The sequence below is a fragment of the Salvia miltiorrhiza genome, chromosome 7, assembly GCF_028751815.1.
Source record: "Salvia miltiorrhiza cultivar Shanhuang (shh) chromosome 7, IMPLAD_Smil_shh, whole genome shotgun sequence".
In the NCBI taxonomy this organism is placed as follows: domain Eukaryota; kingdom Viridiplantae; phylum Streptophyta; class Magnoliopsida; order Lamiales; family Lamiaceae; genus Salvia; species Salvia miltiorrhiza.
The window spans coordinates 23,190,863-23,213,633 of NC_080393.1; the positions used below are offsets into that span (position 1 = coordinate 23,190,863).

The 22,771-nt window shown below is 32.0% G+C and overlaps 1 protein-coding gene across 3 annotated transcripts; it reads left to right on the top strand.

The window, feature by feature from the left end:
• Nucleotides 1-2,327: 2,327 nt before the first annotated feature.
• On the top strand, nucleotides 2,328-9,073 carry LOC130993542 (phosphoglucomutase, chloroplastic). 3 transcript variants are annotated; one of them, XM_057918468.1, is made up of 23 exons: nucleotides 2,357-2,808; nucleotides 2,938-3,003; nucleotides 3,084-3,128; nucleotides 3,257-3,349; nucleotides 3,434-3,486; nucleotides 3,862-3,913; nucleotides 4,013-4,081; nucleotides 4,236-4,304; nucleotides 4,788-4,910; nucleotides 5,164-5,216; nucleotides 6,131-6,209; nucleotides 6,292-6,356; nucleotides 6,429-6,496; nucleotides 6,628-6,746; nucleotides 6,826-6,900; nucleotides 6,992-7,107; nucleotides 7,257-7,398; nucleotides 7,494-7,575; nucleotides 7,645-7,691; nucleotides 7,780-7,857; nucleotides 7,980-8,085; nucleotides 8,163-8,263; nucleotides 8,545-9,073. In XM_057918468.1, the coding sequence occupies exons 1-22, from the start codon at nucleotides 2,560-2,562 to the stop codon at nucleotides 8,228-8,230; spliced, it is 1,917 nt and encodes a 638-aa protein (XP_057774451.1). In that variant the 5' UTR covers nucleotides 2,357-2,559; the 3' UTR covers nucleotides 8,231-8,263; nucleotides 8,545-9,073. The 3 variants fall into 3 exon arrangements, with proteins under 3 accessions (XP_057774450.1, XP_057774451.1, XP_057774452.1); XM_057918469.1 differs by having other exon boundaries at nucleotides 8,665-9,073; XM_057918467.1 differs by lacking the exon at nucleotides 8,545-9,073 and having other exon boundaries at nucleotides 2,328-2,808; nucleotides 8,163-8,446.
• The last annotated feature ends 13,698 nt before the right edge of the window (nucleotides 9,074-22,771 follow it).

Sequence of the window (22,771 nt, forward strand, 5' to 3'; positions counted from 1 at the left end):
AACCAGTTTATAATTTACATAAACGTGCATGTCTAAATTCAAACTCAATTTATTATTATTACTATTATTATTATTATTATTATTATTATTATTATTATTATTATTATTATTATTATTATTATTATTATTATTATTATTATTATTATTATTATTATTATCGAGATAAAATAAATAATAAAATTTATTAATTTAGATTATATATATATATATATATATATATATATATATATATATATATATATATAGGGAGAGGTTCAAGAAAGAACCATAAATAAAAGAAGACCAGAGAACCATTTTCAGCCATTCGATCATCAAGATCTACGGTGGATGCATCATCTTGTTGGATGAATGCAGATCCTGGGTTCGAATCCTGAAGGGAGCATTTTTTTTTATTTTTTTAGTGCATGAATTTTAACAGCGAATGCATTACTTTTTACAGTGGATGCATTAGATTTGATGGTTCTCCCGTTCTCACAAATAATGTAGTTCTCTCTAGAACCACACCCTATATATATATATATATACTCCATCCGTCCACGAAATGAGTACCCATTTGTGGACGGAACGAGTTTTAAGAAATGTATGGAGTGTAGTGTGAATAGTTTAAGGGTCCCACTTTTTGAGTGTATAAATTAAAGAGATGTGTGGGGTACACTTACCAAAAAGGGAAATGGGTACTCATTTCGTGGACGGACGAAAAAGGAAATATGGGTACTCATTTCGTGGACGGAGGGAGTATTTATTATTAATTATATTTATTAAGATTGATGAATCTTTATATGGAATGTAATAGTTAATTAATTAATAAATGATGAAGATTATATATGGTAAATTATTGAAATGGAACAATTCTAAGCATGCCACATAGGTTAAGGCTTAATCATATTATAAAGAAGATGTTAGATAGATTTATCTCTATTTCTATAGACTTTTCGAAGTCTATAGATTGTTTCATGTAATTGGTAAAACCTGCATACTGAATATTTTCACTCGAAAAATCACCTATTGTGTAGAGATCCCAAAACAGACGCATACACAAACAACAATAGTTAAAATATTTTCAAAGATCTGGAGTAATCTTGAATTCAAATCACTTTATACTCCCTCCGTCCCATAAAAACATGCACAGTATGGGACGACACAGATTTTAAGAAATCATGTAAACTATAATGTGAGTGGAGAAAATGTCTCATATTGACTATAAATGACCTATGCATGTTTTTATGGGACATACGAAAACTGAAAATTATGCATGTTTTTATGGAACAGATAGAGTATATTCTTTCAGGGAAAAGTAAAAATAGCATGCCTCAAATAAAGAAAACGAAATGAGTCATATGTAATTACACATTCTACGATTTCAACTATTTCTCCCATAGTCGCAGTTTCACGTATCCTTCAACACTGAAAAAAAGCAACGCTGCTCAGATTTTGATAGATATCAAGCAACCGACCAAGGTTGATATCTCTCTCTCTCTCTCACTCACTCACACACACACACACACTTCATCAAACAGTTGGGGGAACAGTCAGACTTCCCCTCAAATACACTGAGACAAACACGCTGAAGAAGAAATATGTAGGCAGTAATCGCATCCAGGTGCTCTAGAAACATCAACCACGTTGTGTAGCTCATACACTTCACAAAACGCGTAGGATTCCGCTTTTGTTGAATCTGAAATCTTTCTCAAATTATACAAGCTCTATATCAAACCCTTAAATTTCAATAAAGAAATCTTTCTTGACAGTCACACATAAAAATTCAAACCTAGAAGGAGTGGCATGTCGGCGGTGATGGGATGCCACAACAGCTGAGAGGTGGGGTGCGTCGCGGCAGAGGCAGAGATCGTGCGGCGCTTGCGCTGCACTGGTGGCCGTTGCGGGCTGCCGCTGCTCGACCGATAGAAAAGAGGGAGAGAGGCAGACAGCGGTGGAGAGAAGCTGAATGTGTCAAAATCTCTTACAAAGAGGTAAGATTTTTGGAGGGGATTTGTAGTCATATTAGGACATTAAGAATCCTATAAAATTCATGACATGATAGAATCGTACAAATTTTCAATATCACTAGATTTCGATGGATATTTAAGAGTTATAATTGAATACCAACCAATTTTTAAGAACTGGTTAAAATCTTAATTGAATATCTATAGATTTTTGAAATACAATTTTTTTTTTTTAATTCTCAATTGACTCTTAATTAGAGGTGCATTAGCATATAAATAAAAAATAAAATTAAAGAGATATTTTTTTTTGATTTGACGGCGAGATAATTATAATTATAATAATGAAATTGAAGGAAGTGAGGAACATCGTTGACGTGGGACAAGTGAGACGAAAACCACATAGTTCATGTGGCAGACCCTCAATAGCTCTCTAGATTTGCGAACCACATTGACTCCCTCTCCCCAATTTTCCTCTTCTTAAAAACCTCTAATTTTCAATCACCTTACTCCACTCCACCACCCTACACATCTTTCTCTCCTACATTTCACGGGAACAACACAAAAAGAATAAGTGCGCAAACTTCTGAACAAGTTTATTTCTTTTTACGCATCAGCCATGGCTTTGAACTCCATAGCTTCAAGGCCCTCCTCCTCTTTGTTATCAAGAAAATTGAGGAATTCTTCTGCAAATGATTCGGTTGTAGCCCATTCAGCTAGATTTCTCTGTTTCTTCAATCCCATTCCTCTTTTCTCCAACCTCTCTTTCAAGAATGCTTCACCATCACCAGTTTTGTCTGTCTCGGTTAAGGCGTCCTCTTCATCAACTTCTCCTTCCGCAACTGTCGCTCACTCCCAAGAACTCAAGGTTCATTTTCATTGCAAATTTACTTAAGCCATAGAGAGGGAGACTACGTCTGTCTCTGCGTGCTTATAGCCTTATATCGAAGTGGAGTGTCTGTATTTCACCTTAATTTGATTGATTTATTTATTTCAGATTAAGAGTGTGCCAACGCAGCCAATTGAGGGGCAGAAGACTGGTACAAGTGGGCTTCGGAAAAAGGTACGATCTTTGGGTGCTACATTGGCCAATCATGTTTGGAGACAATTGAATTTTGATTGTTTGATTTTTCCTGCTCTTAGGTGAAAGTGTTCATGCAAGAAAACTATCTCGCCAACTGGATTCAGGTCTGACAGTTTAAATACTGAAGTAGTGAAGTGAATGATAATCTGCTAGATTGGTGGTTTATGATGATAAAGCAAATGGACACATGCTTTGTGCTTGCTTCTAACGAGGGCTTTGTGTTTGATTGAAGGCATTGTTTGATTCATTGCCACCAGAGGATTACAAGAATGGAGTTTTGGTGTTAGGCGGTGATGGTAGATATTTCAACAAGGAGGCTGCACAGGTGTTCAAATTTAAGAATAATTAATATTTCACTAATATTGTGTATTGTTCCAAATGTTGATATTGCTCTAAATCTGAAACGCAGATAATTATCAAAATTGCTGCTGGCAATGGTGTTGGGAAAATCTTGGTTGGCAGGTGAGTTTTTTTCATTTGATTACTCTTAGTTCCCTGCATATGATATATTGTTTTTCCCTTTTTCCTTTTGTCTATTTTGTGAATTTCCAAACCATATATAAACCTCCAAATTTCACCTTAAGTTGTATTTTTCAATATCTCAAAGGCTGCTATTGCTTATCAACATTGCTGATCTCTATGCTCCAAGTGAAACTTTAACTGAGGTTGCCCTCCCTTGTAAACTTATGTAGTAAAAATATGTTTCATTTATCTCCATTTTCACTTGGACTCTGGCCCTATTGGAACTCTTTTGATTAGCTTCCACAATGATTATGTGTTTATGGAAAGCACTGTTGCTGATGATAATAAATAGGGAGTTGAATCTTGTACCTGCAGGAATGGTATACTGTCTACACCAGCTGTATCTGCTGTAATAAGGAAGAGAGAGGCAAGAATCACTCATCTCTTTGTCTGTGTTGTGTATGTTTATTCCTGTGTATGCTTTAGTTGCCAACCCTTATTAGCTCCACTTCTTTTGTTTATATAGGCTAATGGTGGTTTTATTATGAGTGCAAGCCACAATCCTGGTGGTCCTGAATATGATTGGGGTATCAAGGTATATTTTGATCTTAGTAATGAGGCACGAGCTTTGTTTGTATTTTTTCTTTTATCTTTTCCTGCTGCCAGTGGCTTTGCTTCGTGTCTCTCTTGAACCCTACATCATTATGTTCTACTAATTCATTATATTCTCTTGGTTCCTACCTTTTCAGTTTAATTACAGCAGTGGCCAACCTGCACCTGAGTCGATTACTGACAAGATCTATGGAAACACTCTTTCTGTATGTACAATGTATCTTATGCTTTATCTTTTCTTCTGTAGAGCTGTCTACACTATCTTGCTTTAATAAAAAAATGATTCTCTGTGTTAATGTCTGTAAGATATATATCCCTCCATATGTCCTAACAGTATGAATTATCTGTGTTGAAAATGCCTAAAGACAGATTTTGTAAAGCATATGACGGTAGTTGATTCTTTAGCAGACAGTAGTCAGTTCATGATAAAGAGGAATATTCTAGTTCATGTTAAAGAACTGATATTCAAACTGCATGACTAGCCAGTCTTTTTCCTTCTCTCTTCTCAAAGATTAAATCTGCGATGTCTTTCAGGTATACTACTGAAAAAACATTCTGTCAAGTAACTAACTTTTTATAAATGATGCTGAATATGTTGGGTTATTATAATCTTTAAAATAAAATCTTGGATTCAGACAAACAATTAATAAGCTTGGCACCCCTATTTGACATGCCTTAGTGTCCTGCAGATCTCTGAAATAAAAATAGCCGACATTCCAGACATCAATCTCTCTCAGCTCGGTGTAACAAACTGTGGACCTTTTAGTGTAGAGGTAGTTGATCCAGTAGCTGATTATTTGGAGCTTTTGGAGGTGAGCAGTCTAAATTTAAGTGCTTGAAACTTCATCTTTATCGCAATGACATTTTTTTCTATCTAGATCTGTTCCCATTCTACAAATTGAAAGTTTTCTACACAATTTGGATTGGTTTTGTTATTGGATGCAGTTTCAAGTTCATGATCTAAGATACAGAATGAAACTTCCTTCTCAACTCTAGAAGAATATTTATGAAACCCTAACATTTGTTTCTCTTTGATGGGAGTTCACGTTTTAACTTATTTTGCAGCATGTATTTGATTTTTCACTAATCAGGAGCCTTATATCACGGTCAGATTTCAGGTACATGAGTATCCTGCTTCACGATTATAATGCTTTTCGTTGATGCATTGTTCTAAATCGGTTTAGCTATTGCCACTTCTAGTTACTTTTCTTTATCTGTGTCCTATCACAAAAATAAATGGAAGAAGAAGAAGCAGAAGGTCCTTTTGCATTCAAATATTTTCCTGTTGTCAAAGAAAACTGTGAGGCATTTACATTGGAGGATTAGCCTTTGATAGATAAAAATAGTAAGGCTAATCCCTTGTTTACTTAGATGGGTTGAAACTTTGAGGAATTCCAAGGCCCTTGATAATTTCTTCATTTGAGCTAATTTTGCTTGATTAATGTGGTGGGATTGAAGATATCCTAGTAATGAGGATAAAAATACTCAATCATGCATCTTATCAATCATGAAATGTAAATGCCCCCTAAGTGTTATAAAGTGTGTAGCAGAGAGAAAATCAATATTTGCTAAATATAGGCTTCAGATTTCTCAAAGACTTGTTTGGGGCCACCCTGGGGAAAGATATTACTAATTCATTGAATTATCGGTGTCTTGTACTATGGTTCTTGGACATGGTATTGTTTCCCTAACTTAATTGAGAAACTCGTAAATTTTATAATCTTATCACATCTGATGAGATTTTAAAATAGTGTTTACTTCTAGAATCTTGATATGATGCTCTCCTTTTTAATTTGTAATTTCTGTCAACATTTGGGAAGTCTGTGGACATAGCTTCTTCAGCATATGCTGTCACTCGTATACTAGGTCCAGTAAATTACTATGTAATTATATATCTACATGTTTCTTATGTATTGTATCTCCTTTTGCCTCCTAGAACATTCTAAAATGTTCCATGCATTTATGATTTCTCTTACATTGTCTGTCTTGACGTCAACTGAAGAGGAATAACTCCTCATTCTACTCTTTTCAGGTTCATATTTGATGCCATGCATGCTGTCACTGGTGCTTATGCCAAACCAATTTTTGTGGACAAGCTGGGAGCTAGCCCGGTATGTTTGCTTATTTTTTTAAGGATCAAAATTAGCGAACAGTGCAAGATGGTTTCATTTCAAATCACTTCTCAATGTACAGGATTCCATTTTAAATGGGGAGCCTCTAGAAGATTTTGGACATGGCCATCCAGATCCTAATCTCACGTAAGAAGTATGTTATTGAGTAATCTCACATACTTCCAAAAATACTGATATTAGTTTGTTGATCTGGAATAGATATGCCAAGGAATTGGTCGACATAATGTATGGAGAGAACGGACCTGATTTTGGTGCTGCAAGTGATGGTATTTTTAGCTGCTTATTTCAAGCGTGTCAATTTTCATTGTAACAACAACATATTTAGTGAATACTAACAGCAGTAATGGTATTTATTTTTATAATTGTCTTGCCTTTTTTTTTTCTTTTTTCTTTTCAGGAGATGGTGATAGAAACATGGTTCTTGGGAGAGCATTTTTCGTGACTCCTTCAGATTCTGTTGCTATTATTGCTGCCAATGCGGAAAATGCCATCCCGTACTTCAAAACTGGCCCAAAGGTTTGAAAAGCATGAAGATTCTCCACATATATTTTCTCTTCAAAGAGCTTATATATCCCCAGCTTATATAATATAACAGGGTTTGGCTCGATCCATGCCGACTAGTGGTGCTCTGGATCGTGTAGCAGAGAAGTTAAACCTTCCCTTCTATGAGGTTCGATACTCTATAGTTCCTTGTAATGAGTTGTGGCTGATTTATCTTTTAACGAAGGGAAAAAATTCTTCTGCATCAATCATGATCTTAGGTGCCCACTGGTTGGAAATTTTTTGGAAACCTAATGGATGCAGGGAAATTGTCAATTTGTGGAGAAGAAAGTTTTGGAACTGGTTCTGACCACATCCGTGAGAAAGATGGTATCTGGTATGTGCATGCTCATTCACTCATAATATACAGAAATGTTGGAGATTTGCATGTTCATTGTGAAGCCAAATTTTCTTTGATTCCACATTTGTGATGTTTTTTGAGAAGATGAAGTTTGAATTGGTAAACCAAATTTTGCTTATTGACAGGGCTGTTTTAGCTTGGTTGTCGATACTTGCTTTTAGAAATAAGGACAAGAAACCTGGGGAGGAGTTGGTTTCTGTCTCAGATGTTGTGACTGAGCATTGGGCGACTTACGGGAGGAACTTCTTCTCTAGATATGACTACGAGGCAAGCCTTAGATACTCCTCTGCTTCGTTATCTCTCCTAATGCATTTTTTTTGCGGCAACTGAAATACCTTGTTCTTTGTGAGGACCTGCAACAGGAATGTGAGTCCGAAGGGGCTACTAAAATGATAGACTATCTTAGAGACTTGATTTCCAAAGGCAAAACCGGCGATGCATATGGTGAGTTTCAATCATTACCTAGTTGACCAGGAAGTTTCCTCTGTATCTAAATGAGTTATGTTATTGCAGGAGACTACGCTCTACAATTTGCAGACGACTTCACCTACACTGATCCTGTAAGTTGAACCTTACCTGAAATTAATTTTAATCTTAATTTTCGACTAAGGCTTATATTGGTAACACGATCTTCTTGTACTTCCTCAGGTAGATGGCAGTGTAGTTACCAAGCAAGGCGTCCGTTTTGTGTTCACTGATGGATCCAGGATTATATTTAGGTTATCGGTATGTGTCTTCTTTGATCTTGTGCTGAAACTAAGCTCTCTGTTTCAGTTTTCTACGCGTCGACATCAATTTCAGCTACCTTTTTTCCATTTATTTATGTGTACTAATATGATCACGCACAGGGTACCGGGTCTGCTGGTGCAACTGTTCGTATATATATTGAACAATTTGAGCCCGATTCATCTAAACACGACTTGGATGCACAAATAGCACTGAAACCTTTGATAGGTTCGATTTTGTTATTTTGTTACATCTTTGGTGCTTTTTTCAGAGTTTGTAATTATGTGCATGGTTATACATGTTAGATCTGGCTTTATCTACTTCAAAGCTCAAGGAGTTCACTGGAAGGGATCAGCCAACGGTCATCACATAGATCGGACGAAACAACAGCATTTGAGCATACCAGGTTGGGCAGTCATCATCCGAATGTCTGATCTATAAATTATTTAACTTAGTTTTTCTTTTCTTTTTCGTTTTATTATGCATCAAAATGTATAACTGCATATGCGAACTTGATTTGGAACTGAACTATAAAGTCCAAATAGAAAGAAAAAAAGTTACTAAATAAACAATGTTCCTGGTTGAGAAACTCTGTTCACAGGTTGATGCAAAATCGTCTTGCTCTTAGCATAGTTATACAAATCATGGATATGTATCTTTTGTGACACGTGTTTTACCCTTGTCCAGTAGCATGTTCTATATAAGCTATCACTCAAAGTAAACGGAAGCTCGTTCGTGTGTGCGGACATTCTTAGTATAGTTGAGGTGGATGTGATTGAGATTAGTAGTCCTTCTGCTCTGCTACAGGTGTTGATAATGATAGGAGTTGTATTCATGGATCGGAAAAAGATTTGGACATCTTTCTAAGGAGTGTGTGGGTGATGAGATGAGATGATTTGTGTGGAAGTAAGCAAGAAGATCACGTGAATATTCGCCACTTTTGGTTTGAACAGTTGGAAGTAAGAGTTTAGGCACACACTATCTTTGAGGTCATCTTCCATCTCAACAGATTAGTAATAGTAATTGTCCTTCATTTCTTAAATGATGGAAGACTATTAGGCTTATCCTTTCCTTTTTCTGTATAAACTTGTCATTTTCCATTACGAGGTTTGGTGGAGGCCTCAAATTTTGCTCATTTTGTATTTTGGTAAAGACTGTGAGAATAGAGAAAAGTTACAATTATTATTACGAAAAAATGGCATTGTCATGAAGAAAAGTGACATTTATTATTTTTATCCTCTAATTAAGGGGACATTTACATTTGTGGATTAACATTAATACATAAAATGGCAAGGTTAATCCTTGTTTACTAAAATAGATTAGAACTTTGATGTATATCTTAAGCTTTTGATAAAGATTATTTGAGCTAATTTTATTTGATTCATATTTATTGAAATGGTGGGTTCAGAGATTTTCTACTAACTAGGATAAAAATACTTATTTTTTATCAATCAAATGTAAATGCCCCTAAGGATGTGTTCTTTTTATGGAAAAGAGTGGAAAATATATATTTTCACTTTTTTTCACATGTCCTTTAGGTGTAACTTTTCCTAACTCGAATGAAAAAAATTACTCCCTTCGTCTCACTTTAATAGACACATTTTCTTTTTTGAGACGTCCTACTAGAATAGGCTTATTTTTCGTTTTGAATAAAAAAAGTGTACTTAATTGATGTGTATCACACTACTTTTCTCTTAAAAAGTTTTTTAATCTTCGTGCCAAAAAAGTGAGCCTATTAGAATGGGACAGAGGAAGTAAGACTTCTCATTTTGTCTTATTTTCTCTCTAATTTAAAATAATACTCCATCCGTCCTCCAAATAACTTCCTAGTAAGGGACGTCACGAGTTTTAAGAAAAAGTTGTTAAGTCTATTGATAGTGGAAAAAAAATGTTATAATTAGTATTGAAAGTGATCAAAAGATGTTATAATTAGTATTGAGATGAAATGTTGAAAAGTAAAAATAAATAAAGTATTGTTAGTAGTGGAGTAATGTCCCAAAATGGTTAGAAAGTTATTTGAGGGACGGATGGAGTATTTGAGCATTTGCATCCTCCTACCCTTTTAGGGGCTCTATAATAGTGGATTCCACTTAAGAGACTCTCCTCCATATCGGGGGCTCTAAAATGAGTTTTTATTTGTATTTCTCAAAATTAAATGCATACCAAAATTAAAATAAATATTGAATTTTGAAATAAATTTTTTATTAAATTTAAATTCAAACATTACAATATTTTTTTAAAAAATGATAAAACTAAATTAAAATTAGAATAAAAAAAAACCATCCTCGACGTTTGTAAATTTCGGCGACATTTGCAAATTATTAAATCCATTTTGACAAATAATAAGATATATATATATATATATATATATATATATATATATATATATAAAGAGAATCGTTGTTGCAATGGTTGAATTTTTTTTTAAAAAAAGAGGGAAATAGTTGTTGAAAGGGTTGAAATCAAACTTTTATTTATTTATTTTATTTAATATTTTTATATAGTTTCGTGCATAGCTAGCACACGCCATACATAAAATCGTAAGGGCCCGATGCGGAGGAAAGAGTAAATGCTCGTGCTGGGGTGCGACAACGACAATTGGTTCATTGGAGCACGGCTCAAGCTCGTTCAGCGAGCCACGCTGCGTGGTGCTCTTATTTTAGTACGGGATATTGATGTGATAAAATTATCTCATCTTTTCTTATTCTTCATTTTCTTATAATAAATTTACGAAAACATCCTAATTAAAATTTTCTCTATCCTAAAGAAACACATGATCTACTATAAAGAAATGTGACAACACCATATCTATTCGCTTTATGTGCATGTTCGTATATGAATCCCCCTTTTGTATGTTAATCTACAAAATAAATTAATATATATTTTTTAATCGGTTAGATATCACTTCAATCAACAAATTATTTTCATATTATCAATTATATTTTGAAGATAATTTTTTAAATTATAAATTATTGATTTTGTATTAATCATATCTTCTCATTTTTTTTTGCTTCAAAAAATTGACGTGGCTCGCTGGATGCTATAATGTATTTAATTTTTAAAATTATATAACACAAAACAACATGACTTATTAATTGAAAAACACTTATGAAAGAAAAAGAAGTCCACATTAGTGAGGCACAAATAGGGGCGGAGCTAGGGGTGGGGTAGGAGGGTCACTGGGCTCCTCTGGAATTTTAAAAAATACTAGGATATTTCCGTAATTTATATTAAAATAAAAAATATATAATTTTATCTACGTCATTATCTTGTTGAGCTATTTTATATTGTAATTGAGCTGATATGTAAGCTTTAGAGTTAAGACGTTTAGAATAAGTAAACACATAATTAATTTATGTATATCATGCTTGGATTGGTAACTAGAAATTTATTTTTTGAATTTGATATTGAAAGTTACTTTGCCTTACAAAGTTTCATGGGATTTTGGAAAATAAAATCACGAACTATTTTGAATTTGCAATTTTAACGTCTTTTGAGTGTGGCAAATTAAATCACTATTTTTTCAAGTTTTGCGATTTCGTCCCCCAATTTTTTTCGATCGCTAGAGTGTTGAATTGGAGCTTATGTGGATTAGTAAAGACGACGACGTTTTTGTGAGGCCTAAACGACATCGTTTCGTACCATTTCAATTAAAATTTTCTTCAAATTAGAAAGAGACTGTATCATGTATTTGCACTATAATATTTAGTATTTAATAATTTTATTGCAAAATAGATCGTAACATGAATATGAGCTTGAAAATATGTTAAAATGTATTTTTTGTATAATTGTGTTATTGATTATAGTTTATTTTTAATTTAATTTAATTTATTTTATTTTATTTATTTTTAATTTAATTATTAATTTTCTTTTAAAAAAAATTGGACCCCCTGAATCAAAAGTCTGGCTCTGCCCCGGGCACAAGACAAGGTGATTTTATGTGATGTAAGTTATAAAGAGAACAATTAAGCACACTACTAGTTATTTATTTTGATATATAAAATTATTAAAAGTAATGAAAAAGTCGAAGTAAAGTGCAACTGTGCGGAAGAAGGAGGAATAGTCGAGGGAACAAAGTGTCGGCATCTGATATTAAATGTTGTAGTGGATGTAATGTAATGAGTGTTTGAATCCAAAGAATGTAGGTTATGAAGACTAGTGGGACATTACTATAAACGTCAAAGATATTTATGGTCAATCATTAATTCTACTATATATCTCAGTGATGTGCTTCGCAAACTATAGTTGCTATCTCCAATAATTCATGTGCAAAGTGCCCAAGACTATGGTTTCAACAATCAAATTCTACCACTAACACCGCATAACCATTTCGTACTTGAAAGAGGATATATATTTTCTTGCAAGTCAAGCAGATTGTCTTCTCGTTGCTCCTATTAGTCTCTTCACTTGATCATGGAGATTCACGTGTGCATGCCACCAATATGTAGATGTAGTTGACACAAAATTAAGATTCTAAATGTCTAACTTGGTTTCCTCCATATCTTTTTATCTCGTCATATCAAATCAAATACTACTAAGAATGTAAGTCACTATCTGCACTAATGCGCGCATACAAGTAGTTCATCAACTCTATTACATAAGTCTTTGTCTTTTTTGTAAAAGACAAAAATTTACGTAATACAGTTTGATAGGTCAAGATCTAGTTAATTGTTCTTGAATCGAAAACAAAAATTAATAGAAAGATTGTAAATATATCATTGTATGTGAAATCAAATCTGAATATTTGTATTGCTCGATAGATTTTGACCCGTCAAATAATCTTACACAACACAGAAAAAGGTACGTAGATGGAGTAATATTTTGCGCTACTAATGTAAATAAAAAATGTTGGTAGCACCAATGAGCTAGGCTGACAGATTGCAATCATGCTTTTCTTCATTATGGACAAGCATTACAAATTTTTTCTTAGTACTGTGAAAAAATAATAATAATGTTGAGTATGCGTTTACTTGTAATTTGGAGAATCTATATTGAGTTTGGGGATTAACAAATAGAAATGGTAGATGATTGTGCGTGAATCCAACATTAATGACGAAAGGAGGAGGATACGGTCACAGAATTAGACAACGTGAAGCATCTTAACAAACTTGCGGCAATTTTTAATACAGATTAATTCCTTTTCTCGCCTTTGAAATTCTATATACCATTTTTTAGAGTTTTACTTTTGTACCGTTCTCATGTTTCCGATTTTCTCTTCAATTCCAATTTTTTGTGTTTTAATTTTGTTTTACAATTGTTAATTAGGATTGATCGTACACAAATATCAGGATTTACAGCTTTTACTCAATTTTCAATTAACAATTAATTAAGTAATTGGTTTGCTTATTTAATAAGTGTTAATTATGATTGGTTAAAATCATAATTTATACAATTTATAAAATATTTAAGGATTAAGTATCAAATAAGCCCCTAACGTGGAAGCCCTTATTACATCCAGCACCCTATGGCAATGGGTGTGTCAACTAAGCCCCTGAAGTACCTAATTCTCTCCAATTAAACCATCTGTCCTAACGGATAGTTAACTCCGTCAGTTTTTTTTTTTTTTAATTCTCTCCCCTCTTTTGTTTTGTGTCTCCGCCGCCACCAGTCTCCAGATCTCGGCCTCCCTCTCACGATTCCACCGCCGACTCCTCTCTGTTCTCTCCTCTCACTCACCTCTCTCAGATCACCGGCACCTAAATAGTGGCCACCACCGCATCTCTCCAATTTCCGGCAACCATAGTGGGCACCATGGCCGCCGCTCGTGGTTCAAGCCCCGCTGCCGCCTGTAAGCCCTAACCCCAAAACCAGGGCGCCGTCATCTGTCTCTCTTTCTCTCTCCTTGGGTCCGACCGACAGCAGCGAGGATCGTCGTCAATCGACTTATCTCTCCCCCTGGCTCTGACTGGCAGCAGCACTTAGCCCACCGACGGTCGCTCTTGCTCTACTCCAGTGAGCAACAACAGACGGCCACCACCGCCATCCGCCGACTCCAAAATCTCACTATCTCTATCTGGTTTGATAAAATCCGGGTTGTTCAACATAAGGAGGTGCACCAAACGTTCACCAATCATCTTTGGTCCATTTGGTTTGCTCGAAATATTCTCTTATTCCACGGGAAGGTAGAACGTGACTCTGGTCTGGGTGTTTCGTACTCGAGAGGAGCAGATCCGTATTTCTTGCGATGTAGCGGTGGAATGTGACTCTGGTTTGGGTGTTGGGGCGTTCATCTCTGAAGGTTTTGTTGGGAATATCTGCTGTCATTTTAGTTTTATTCAGGGGGCTTTCTCGGCTATGCAGGGTGTGAAGCATTGGCGATTTTGGAAGGTCTCCGGTTGAGAGAGGAACTGGGCGAGTTGTCTGTTCAGTCTGTCTTCCGGTAAGTTGCCTTCTGTTATTTTTTCCTCAAATTAAAAAAATAAAAAAGTTAACGGTGTTAACTCTCCGTTAAGTCGGAGGGCTTAATTGTCCAAAATTACATAATTTAGAGGCTTAGTTGACACACCCCTTACCATAGGAAGCTGGATGTAATAAAAGCTTCCACGTTAGGGGTTTATTTAATACTTAACTTAATATTTAAAATTGATAATGATACACAAGTGAAACTTTATTTTATATCCAAATCCCAAAAATATATATGTTCTTTTTTTTTTTGTCGTCGCTATGCAATGGACCTTGATGTATTCATACTATAATCAAATTAAGAACACTATGACATTGTCATTTGATGTGCACATATATACCGAGATAGGATTTTGAAAATGGGTGCTCGAAATTATAATTTTATTCATAAAAGATTAGAAAAAAAATTAAAACACAACTTAAATATAATAATTAGAAGAAAAAAAAATGCTCGGGTAACCTCCGAGTTGAGCCCAGGTATTGGCTCTGTCTTTGCTGATCTGTCGTGATGACAACATAATACAACATCGATCACATTAATCCTTCACAAATAAACAAGTCGTAAATATTCTTAATAAATACTTCTTTCGTCCCAATTCAATAAGTCATAGAGTCCGGACACAAATATTAAGAAACAAATATTTTATAATAAAATAGAAAAGAGAAAATAATTTTTTTAGAGTATATATATTTGTTAAAAAAGTACGAGAGATAATAAGATTTTTTTTTTAATTGAAAAGATAGATAATTATTTGTGAGCCACAAAATAACATTTTAATATAAATAATGAATTAGAGTGAACGTGTTTATTATGTGTTAATCTTTCATTTTAGAAAGTCACCTATTGAATTGGTACGTACAAATAAGGAAATGTTGCCTATTAAATTAAGACAGAGTAGTAGTTTAATTCAATATTTGCTCTAATGTTTCACATAACAAAAATTAAAAAGATAATTAGTTAATAAGAATTAAGAAATAAATTATGAAAAACAAAAAAAAACAAATATCCATAGTAATCAAGAAATATATATATAGGGGCGCGCTCCAGTGAGACCCCCTATTTTTCGTGTGTTTGTAACATGAGTACAATGAATAAGACATATAATACTAATGAACAAAACGTTTATCTAATGAACAAGATGTATATACTGATGAAAAATAAAATTTAAAAAATTCGTAATGAATAAGACATATATACTGATGAACATGGCCGTATATACTGATGAACAATGCAGTATATGCTGATGAATAACAAAATTTAAAATATTCTGCTCCCTCCAGGATTCGAACCCTGCGAAAAAAAAATCACCCTCCAGATACAATATCAGCCATAGGATTGATAAAATAAACGCACCAGATCGTGCCCTAGATCTCACTAAAATTAGGGGGTCTCATTGGAGCGGCCCCCTATATATATATATATATATATATATATATATATATATATATGGGAAAGTTCAATTAAAAAGGTGTAAATGTAGTGAGAATTGAGAAGGGATCTCACCCATAGAAAACACATAATCGAACGATCAATGAAATGAAATGATTTTAATCACCTTTGTCAAGCGAAAGGTCATATGAGTAATTCAATACTATATATTGTAACGTCCTACATCCTACAATTATGCAAAGATAATCTTCATAATTTTGGTAGATATTATAACATTAATCATATCACTAACAAAATCTTTTATGTGTCAGAAACATATCTTAATTTCACCCGAACTCATCTATGTTCTTCACAGCAGGATTTTCTTGAGTATATACATCAATTATTTACTTTTTATTCTTCTCCTAAACCTGATTTATTCACATAAATTTTCGTGAATTATACGATGATTTTTATTGAACATGTATCACAAAGTAATGAACAACTCCCTTTGTTCGTTATATTTTTTTTATATGTTCGTTAGAATTATACGATGATTTTTATTGAACATGTATCACAAAGTAATGAACAACTCCCTTTGTTCGTTATATTTTTTTATATGTTCGTTAGAATTATACGATGATTTTTATTGAACGTGTATCACAAAGTAACGAAACAACTCCCTTTATTCGTAATATTTTTTTATATGTTCGTTAGAATTATATAATGAACGTTATCTAATTTAATTTACTGAATATGTATGACAAAGTAATGAACTGACGCCTTTGTTCGTTATATAATAAAAAAAAATATTGCATCGTACTGGAAAGTATTTTATGGTTTAAATTTCAATTATTTTTCCTTATTTCATTGTTAGTGTTTCATATTATCACCAATTATGTTGGTATATTGTTATGAACGTCATAGAAAATATGTTGAATAAGTTGTATCATTCTTTCGAACATGAAACCAAAAAGGAAAATGGATTAGAAACAAGAAACACAGGTGTTCGAATGAATGGCTGAACAAATTTAAAAAAAAATGATAAAAATCACAAATCGTATTTCACCGTCCTAATCTTCAAATGGAAATGGAGATTTTTTTTGGGATTTGATATTAATGAAGAATTTGGCAGAAATCAAACTTACGAATATAACCTTTTCGAACAAAACAAATACATTATTTCATAATCTGCTAATTAATAGTAAATCATTAAAAATACTTAATCTAAGCCGTGCAACCTGATTTGATGAATGGATATGATTCATTCTTAATTCTTACTCCAAGAGGCTTTTCTATAGAAGCCAACCCTATATATATATATAGGGTGTTGTTCTAGAGAGAACTACATTATTTGTGAGAACGGGAGAACCATCAAATCCAATGCATCCACTGATAAAAATTAATGCATTCGCTGTTAAAATTAATTGCACTAAAAAAATAAAATAAAATGCTCCATTCAAGATTCGAACCCAGGATCTGCATTCATCCAACAAGATGATGCATCCACCGTAGATCTTGATGATCGAATGGCTGAAAATGGTTTCTCCGGTCTTCTTTTATTTATGGTTCTTTCTTGAACTCTCCCCTATATATATATATATATATATATATATATATATATATATATATAATATAAAGGGGTTATGGCCAAAAATACACGAATTTTGAAAAAAAAATTACAATTTTTACCCAAATTAACTTTCAATTAAGCTAAAAAAAATATGAATTTATATTTTTGTTGCAATTTTCGCCTAAGTTTGACTTTAGAACCGATCACCTACCCACCGTGGGCAGGCATAATGTGTCCACCATTGATGTGGCAATCTTAATTAGAGTAAGATAATTTTAATTAGAGTAAGATATGTTAATTCTCTTTCCAAATTAAAATTGTCACATCAGTGGTGGACACATTATGCTTGCCCACGGTGGGTAGGTGATCGGTTCTGAGTTTGACTTTTAACGAAATTTATAACTTAATTGACAGTTGAAATTAAGTCAAATATATTAATTTTTGCCTTTTTAGACCTCTGAGCTTCTAAATACTCATCATCATCATAAGTTAGACCAACATCAGGTAAACTTTCGACTGTCAGTTAAGCTCTAATTTCGCCGAAAGTCAAATTCAGATGAAAATTGCAAGAAAAATATAAATTCATGTATTTTTTACTTAAATGAAAGTTTAAGTAAAAATTACAATTTTTTCAAAGTTCGTGTATTCGTTTACCATAATCCCAAACATAAATGAACTAATAGTTTAGTGCCGATGCAAATAATTTTACCTTAAAAGATTCAAATGAAGCCCCTAAACAGAAGATTCAAATGAAGAGTTACAATTGATCAGAAGTAAGAACACACAAAGCTTACGAAAGGGTAAAGCAAAGAAATCTACGAAAAGCAAGAAAACTACAGTAAAATTTGAAGTTACAGTGTGTATATGCAGGTTTCACGTGGATTTTGATGATTAATTTTAAGTGGAGTTTTTTTAGAGAGAGAGAGAACGATAAAGGTCCAATGTATTAGTAATAATCATCGCTCACAATGAAAATTTTGTTTGTACGTGCAATTTCAGAAAAAAAAAAAAAAAAAAATTAGATGGTATGAAATTACTAAAACTAGGGATGTGAATCGGGTATATGGATTATTCTGAGTGCAGACTAATTCGGTTGAATTTTTTTTCGCTTGAAAATTTCCAACTATAATCTTAAATATTCTGATTGCGGGCTAGTCGATCTCAAAAATTTATTTAAAAAAAATTAATTCTTGACAATATTATATTTGTAATAAATAAATACAAGCATAAATAAATAACAATTCAACATCGACTTACATAATAACTAATATACAAATTTTAGAGATATAAAAATATAGTATTTTTAATAAGTATTACTCTAAATATTTTATGTTAAGTATATTGAATTAAATATACAAAGAAGTGAATGATGAGTATAACTTTTTAATGTTGAATCAAAATACATTTCACAATTAATTTGAAAAAATATCTTATAATCAAAGCAAAGTCATGAAATTGAAAATCAAATAACGATAAAATTTTCATATAATCACAACCAGAATCTAGCCGAACACCGACGGAATATTCCGTCGGTAATAATCAAAATTCCGTCGGCAAATGGAGATACCGACGGATTTCACCCGTCGTGAAAACGCTCATTTACCGACGAATTTTTTCTGTCCGTCGGTGGATACCGACGGACATCGCCGTCGGTAAGTCTCCGGCGCCGGCGTTGGCCGCGGTAGGTGGCGCGTTTACCGACGGATTACCGACGAAAAATTCAGTAGGTAAATTATTTTAAATTTTTAAATTTTAATTTTTAATTTTTTTTATTATTTTTTTTATCAACCTATCTTCGTATTCTACAAGTATTTCGTATTTCTAATGTATTTTGAACTTAATTGCATATGATTTGGCCAACTTCCCAGTGGGTCACCCAGCTTACTAGTGCTCTGAGTCAAGCACGCTTAACCTTGAAGTTTCTTTCAAGTGGTCGCCAGTAAAGAACACGCGTATTATTGATATAACTAGCACCTATTAATTCATTTAAACTCTATTTCAATATACAATACTGTATCATTTATTCATAACCTTAGAATATGTCGAGATGATATCTAAGACTTGTGGTGCCGGCGAAAAAATGACGGTAAATATATGATCGAATTTAAGATAATAAAAAAAATTAATATTATCGTTTATTAAAAAGAGAAAATATTATTGCTAAAAATAACTATCAATTTTAAAATATTTTCAATAATTTAAAAATAATAATAATATAGAAAATTAATTTAAAATAATTTAAAATAAAAAATAAATAATAAATAATAAAAAATAAAAAATAAAATAATAAAAAAATAATTTACCGATGGACTTTATCCGTCGGTACTAATTTTAAAAATAATTTAAAATAAATAAAATAAATAAAAAAATAAAAAAACAATAAAAATACAAATAATAATATTTATTGAAATTACCGACGGAATATTCCGTCGGTGATCCGTCGGTAACACATAAAAATAATTACTAAATTCGAAATTACCCAATTTTTCCGACTGAGTTTAATCCGTCGGTAAAAAACAAAAATAATTATTAAAATCGAAAATACCGAATTTACCGACGGATATTGTCCGTCGGTATTTTCATCGGAAATAGATGCCGGCTCCGGCGATGTTGCCGGATGACGGTCCGTCGGGGATCCGTCGGTATCTACCGACGGAAAATAGTCCGTCGGTGATTTCCGTCGGTGTTCGACCAGTTTTCTTGTAGTGAATCATGCGAACACATTATTTTCGGGTTAGTCTTATAGAGTTTCAGGTCGACCTTAATAGATGTCGAGCTACTCAGTTACATGTTAATCGGGTTATAATTTTTATAGGATTAAAAAATTTCAATTATAATCCTTTTGAATTAACGGGTGGACCAACCCACAGATTTCGGACTGAATTGACATCCCCGACTAAAACATTACTTCTATTTCATTTCTTCAAGAAGGTCGATGCCCACATATTAAAACACGAGTTATGGTATATAAATTTGTACAAAATGAGCTGATCCGACCGATAAATCGATGTATTGCTAGCCAAATTAATATATATAATCAAAACATTATACAGTCTGTAATTAATATTCAAACTCATACTAATAACTAACACACACACACACACATATATATATATATATATACATATACAATTATTATAATTATTTAATTATATATATTTTTTAAGATTTTAAATATAATCTATATTATATTAAATACTAAAAAGTAACTTTCAATTTGAAACCAATTTCAAAATTGAGTAGCAATTTAATTTGTAGTTATAATAAAATTGAAGGTTTATTTGCAAACTATATTTTCTTTCGTTTTTGTTCTTTTTAAAATTTTAAAATTCGACTAAAATTATAAAATATTTAATATGCATATTTGATGAGGAGTAAATATATTCATCAGCGCAGGTTATTATTTTACACCTCCATTTATCTATTAACTAACATTCCCTTATTGCACAGAACCAAGAAGGACTGTACACATTGCTGGATATTCAAAGGCATGCGCAGACTTAGCTGGCGCTAAGGAGTTCATTCCTGTGCAGGCCCTTCATACGTAGATTCAGCAGATAGCGAAAGGGTTCTTCCTGCACAGACTTCATTCAAAGAAAGGCTGCGCAGGTTAATCGAGCTTTGCTGGTAGTTGGAAAAGCTCCAAATCCGTTAGTAAAAGGACGAATCGCAAGAGATAACGACGACCATCAACTTTTCTGCATGAGGAGTACGTGAGATATCAAAAAGACTACTGTACCCTTCTTCTTTTTAAACTCTATAAATACCCTGTGTAGTTCATTGTAATAGGCAGAGTTTTTTGAGAAATACAAAGTATAAGTGTTCTTCAAGTTCTTGGTTCCCTGAATCGTCTTTGTGCTCTCGGATTTGGACTATTCAGGTTCTCATTTATCCATTAACTCGTTATTAGAAGATAATAAAGGTTTTTGTTTCACCAATATTAAATTAAAGATTACGATAAGAGATTTAATTTGATATATTTTATACATACAAGTTATATTTATTTGAAAATTAAAATTTTAAAAAGTTCTCTCATCTCTATTTTTTTTTAATAATTAATACTCCCCCCGTCCCACTCCAAATGTCCCATTTTCTATTTTGGGTTGTCCCACTCCAAATATCTCATTTCTTTTTTTGGCAATGCACTCTCTCTCTCTATACTTAATACTCCCTCCGTCCACCAATCAACTACCCATTTGCCTCTAAAATTTTGTCCACCAATTAACTAGCTACTCTGCTTTTTGGACATATATACCCTCCCTTACTTTTTAAATTACTACACTTTACCAATTGGACCCACCATACTCTACCATTACTTGTCTACTTAATCCAATTTTGATGTTAATTAAATGGAGTAGGATATTTTAAATTTCCAGTTTATTTATTTTCTGATAATTTTATTTCCAATTTATTTATTTTCTGAATTTTCATATATATATTTATTTATTTTCGAATTTTCAGTTTATTTATTTTCAAAAAAAATTAATTTTCAGTTTATTTATTTATATATTTTCTGAAAATTTTAATTCCAGATTATTTATTCATTTATTTATTTCCAGTTTATTTATTTTCTGAATTTTCAGGTTATTTATTTCGAATTTTCAGTTTATTTATTTATTTCCAGTTTATTTATTTTTCAGTTTTTAGTTTTCAGTTTATTTATTTATTTATTTTCTGAAAATTTTAATTCCAGTTTATTTATTCATTTATTTATTTCCAGTTTATTTATTTTCTGAATTTTCAGTTTATTTATATTCAAATTTTCAGTTTATTTATTTATTTCCAGTTTATTTATTTTTCAGTTTATTTATTTGTTTATATTCTGAAAATTTTAATTCCAGTTTATTTATTCATTTATTTATTTCCAGTTTCTTAATTTTTTATTTATTTTCGAATTTTCGGTTTATTTATTTATTTATTTCCAGTTTATTTATTTTCCAGTTTATTTATTTTCAAATTTTAAGTTTATTTATTTATTTATTTCCAGTTTATTTATTTTATGAATTTTTCAGTTTCTTTATTTATTTAATTCCATTTTATTTATTTTCTGAATTTTCAGTTTATTTATTTTGAATTTTCAGTTTATTTATTTATTTCCAGTTTATTTATTTTCTGAATTTTCAGTTTATTTATTTATTTTCGAACTTTAATTTATTTATTTTCTAAAAAAATAATTTTCCAGATTTTAATTAATTTATTTATTTCCAAATTTTCAGTTTATTTATTTCCAGTTTATTTATTTTCTGAATTTTCAATTTATTTATGTATTTTTGAACTTTAAGTTTATTTATTTTCAAAAAAAATTATTTTCCAGTTTTTAATTTATTTATTTATTTATTTTTGAATTTCAGTTTATTTATTTATTTCCAGTTTATTTATTTCTGAATTTTCAGCTTATTTATTTACTTATTTTCGAATTTTCAGTTTATTTATTTTCCATTTTTCAGTTTATTTAATTAAAGAGTAAAAAAAAGAAAGAAAGAAATAGCTTATATAAAAAAAGAACACTTTAATAAGTCAAGGCATTAAAATAATGTCAAATAGCCAATGAAAGATTAGTAAAAGTAATC

Excerpts from the sequence above, each read along its gene's own strand:
- LOC130993542 (XM_057918467.1), top strand. The coding sequence starts at position 2,560 with ATGGCTTTGAACTCCATAGCTTCAAGGCCCTCCTCCTCTTTGTTATCA. Across the intron at positions 4,305-4,787 it reads TCTATGGAAACACTCTTTCT|ATCTCTGAAATAAAAATAGC; the intron begins GTATGTACAATG and ends AGTGTCCTGCAG. Across the intron at positions 8,086-8,162 it reads AGCACTGAAACCTTTGATAG|ATCTGGCTTTATCTACTTCA; the intron begins GTTCGATTTTGT and ends TATACATGTTAG.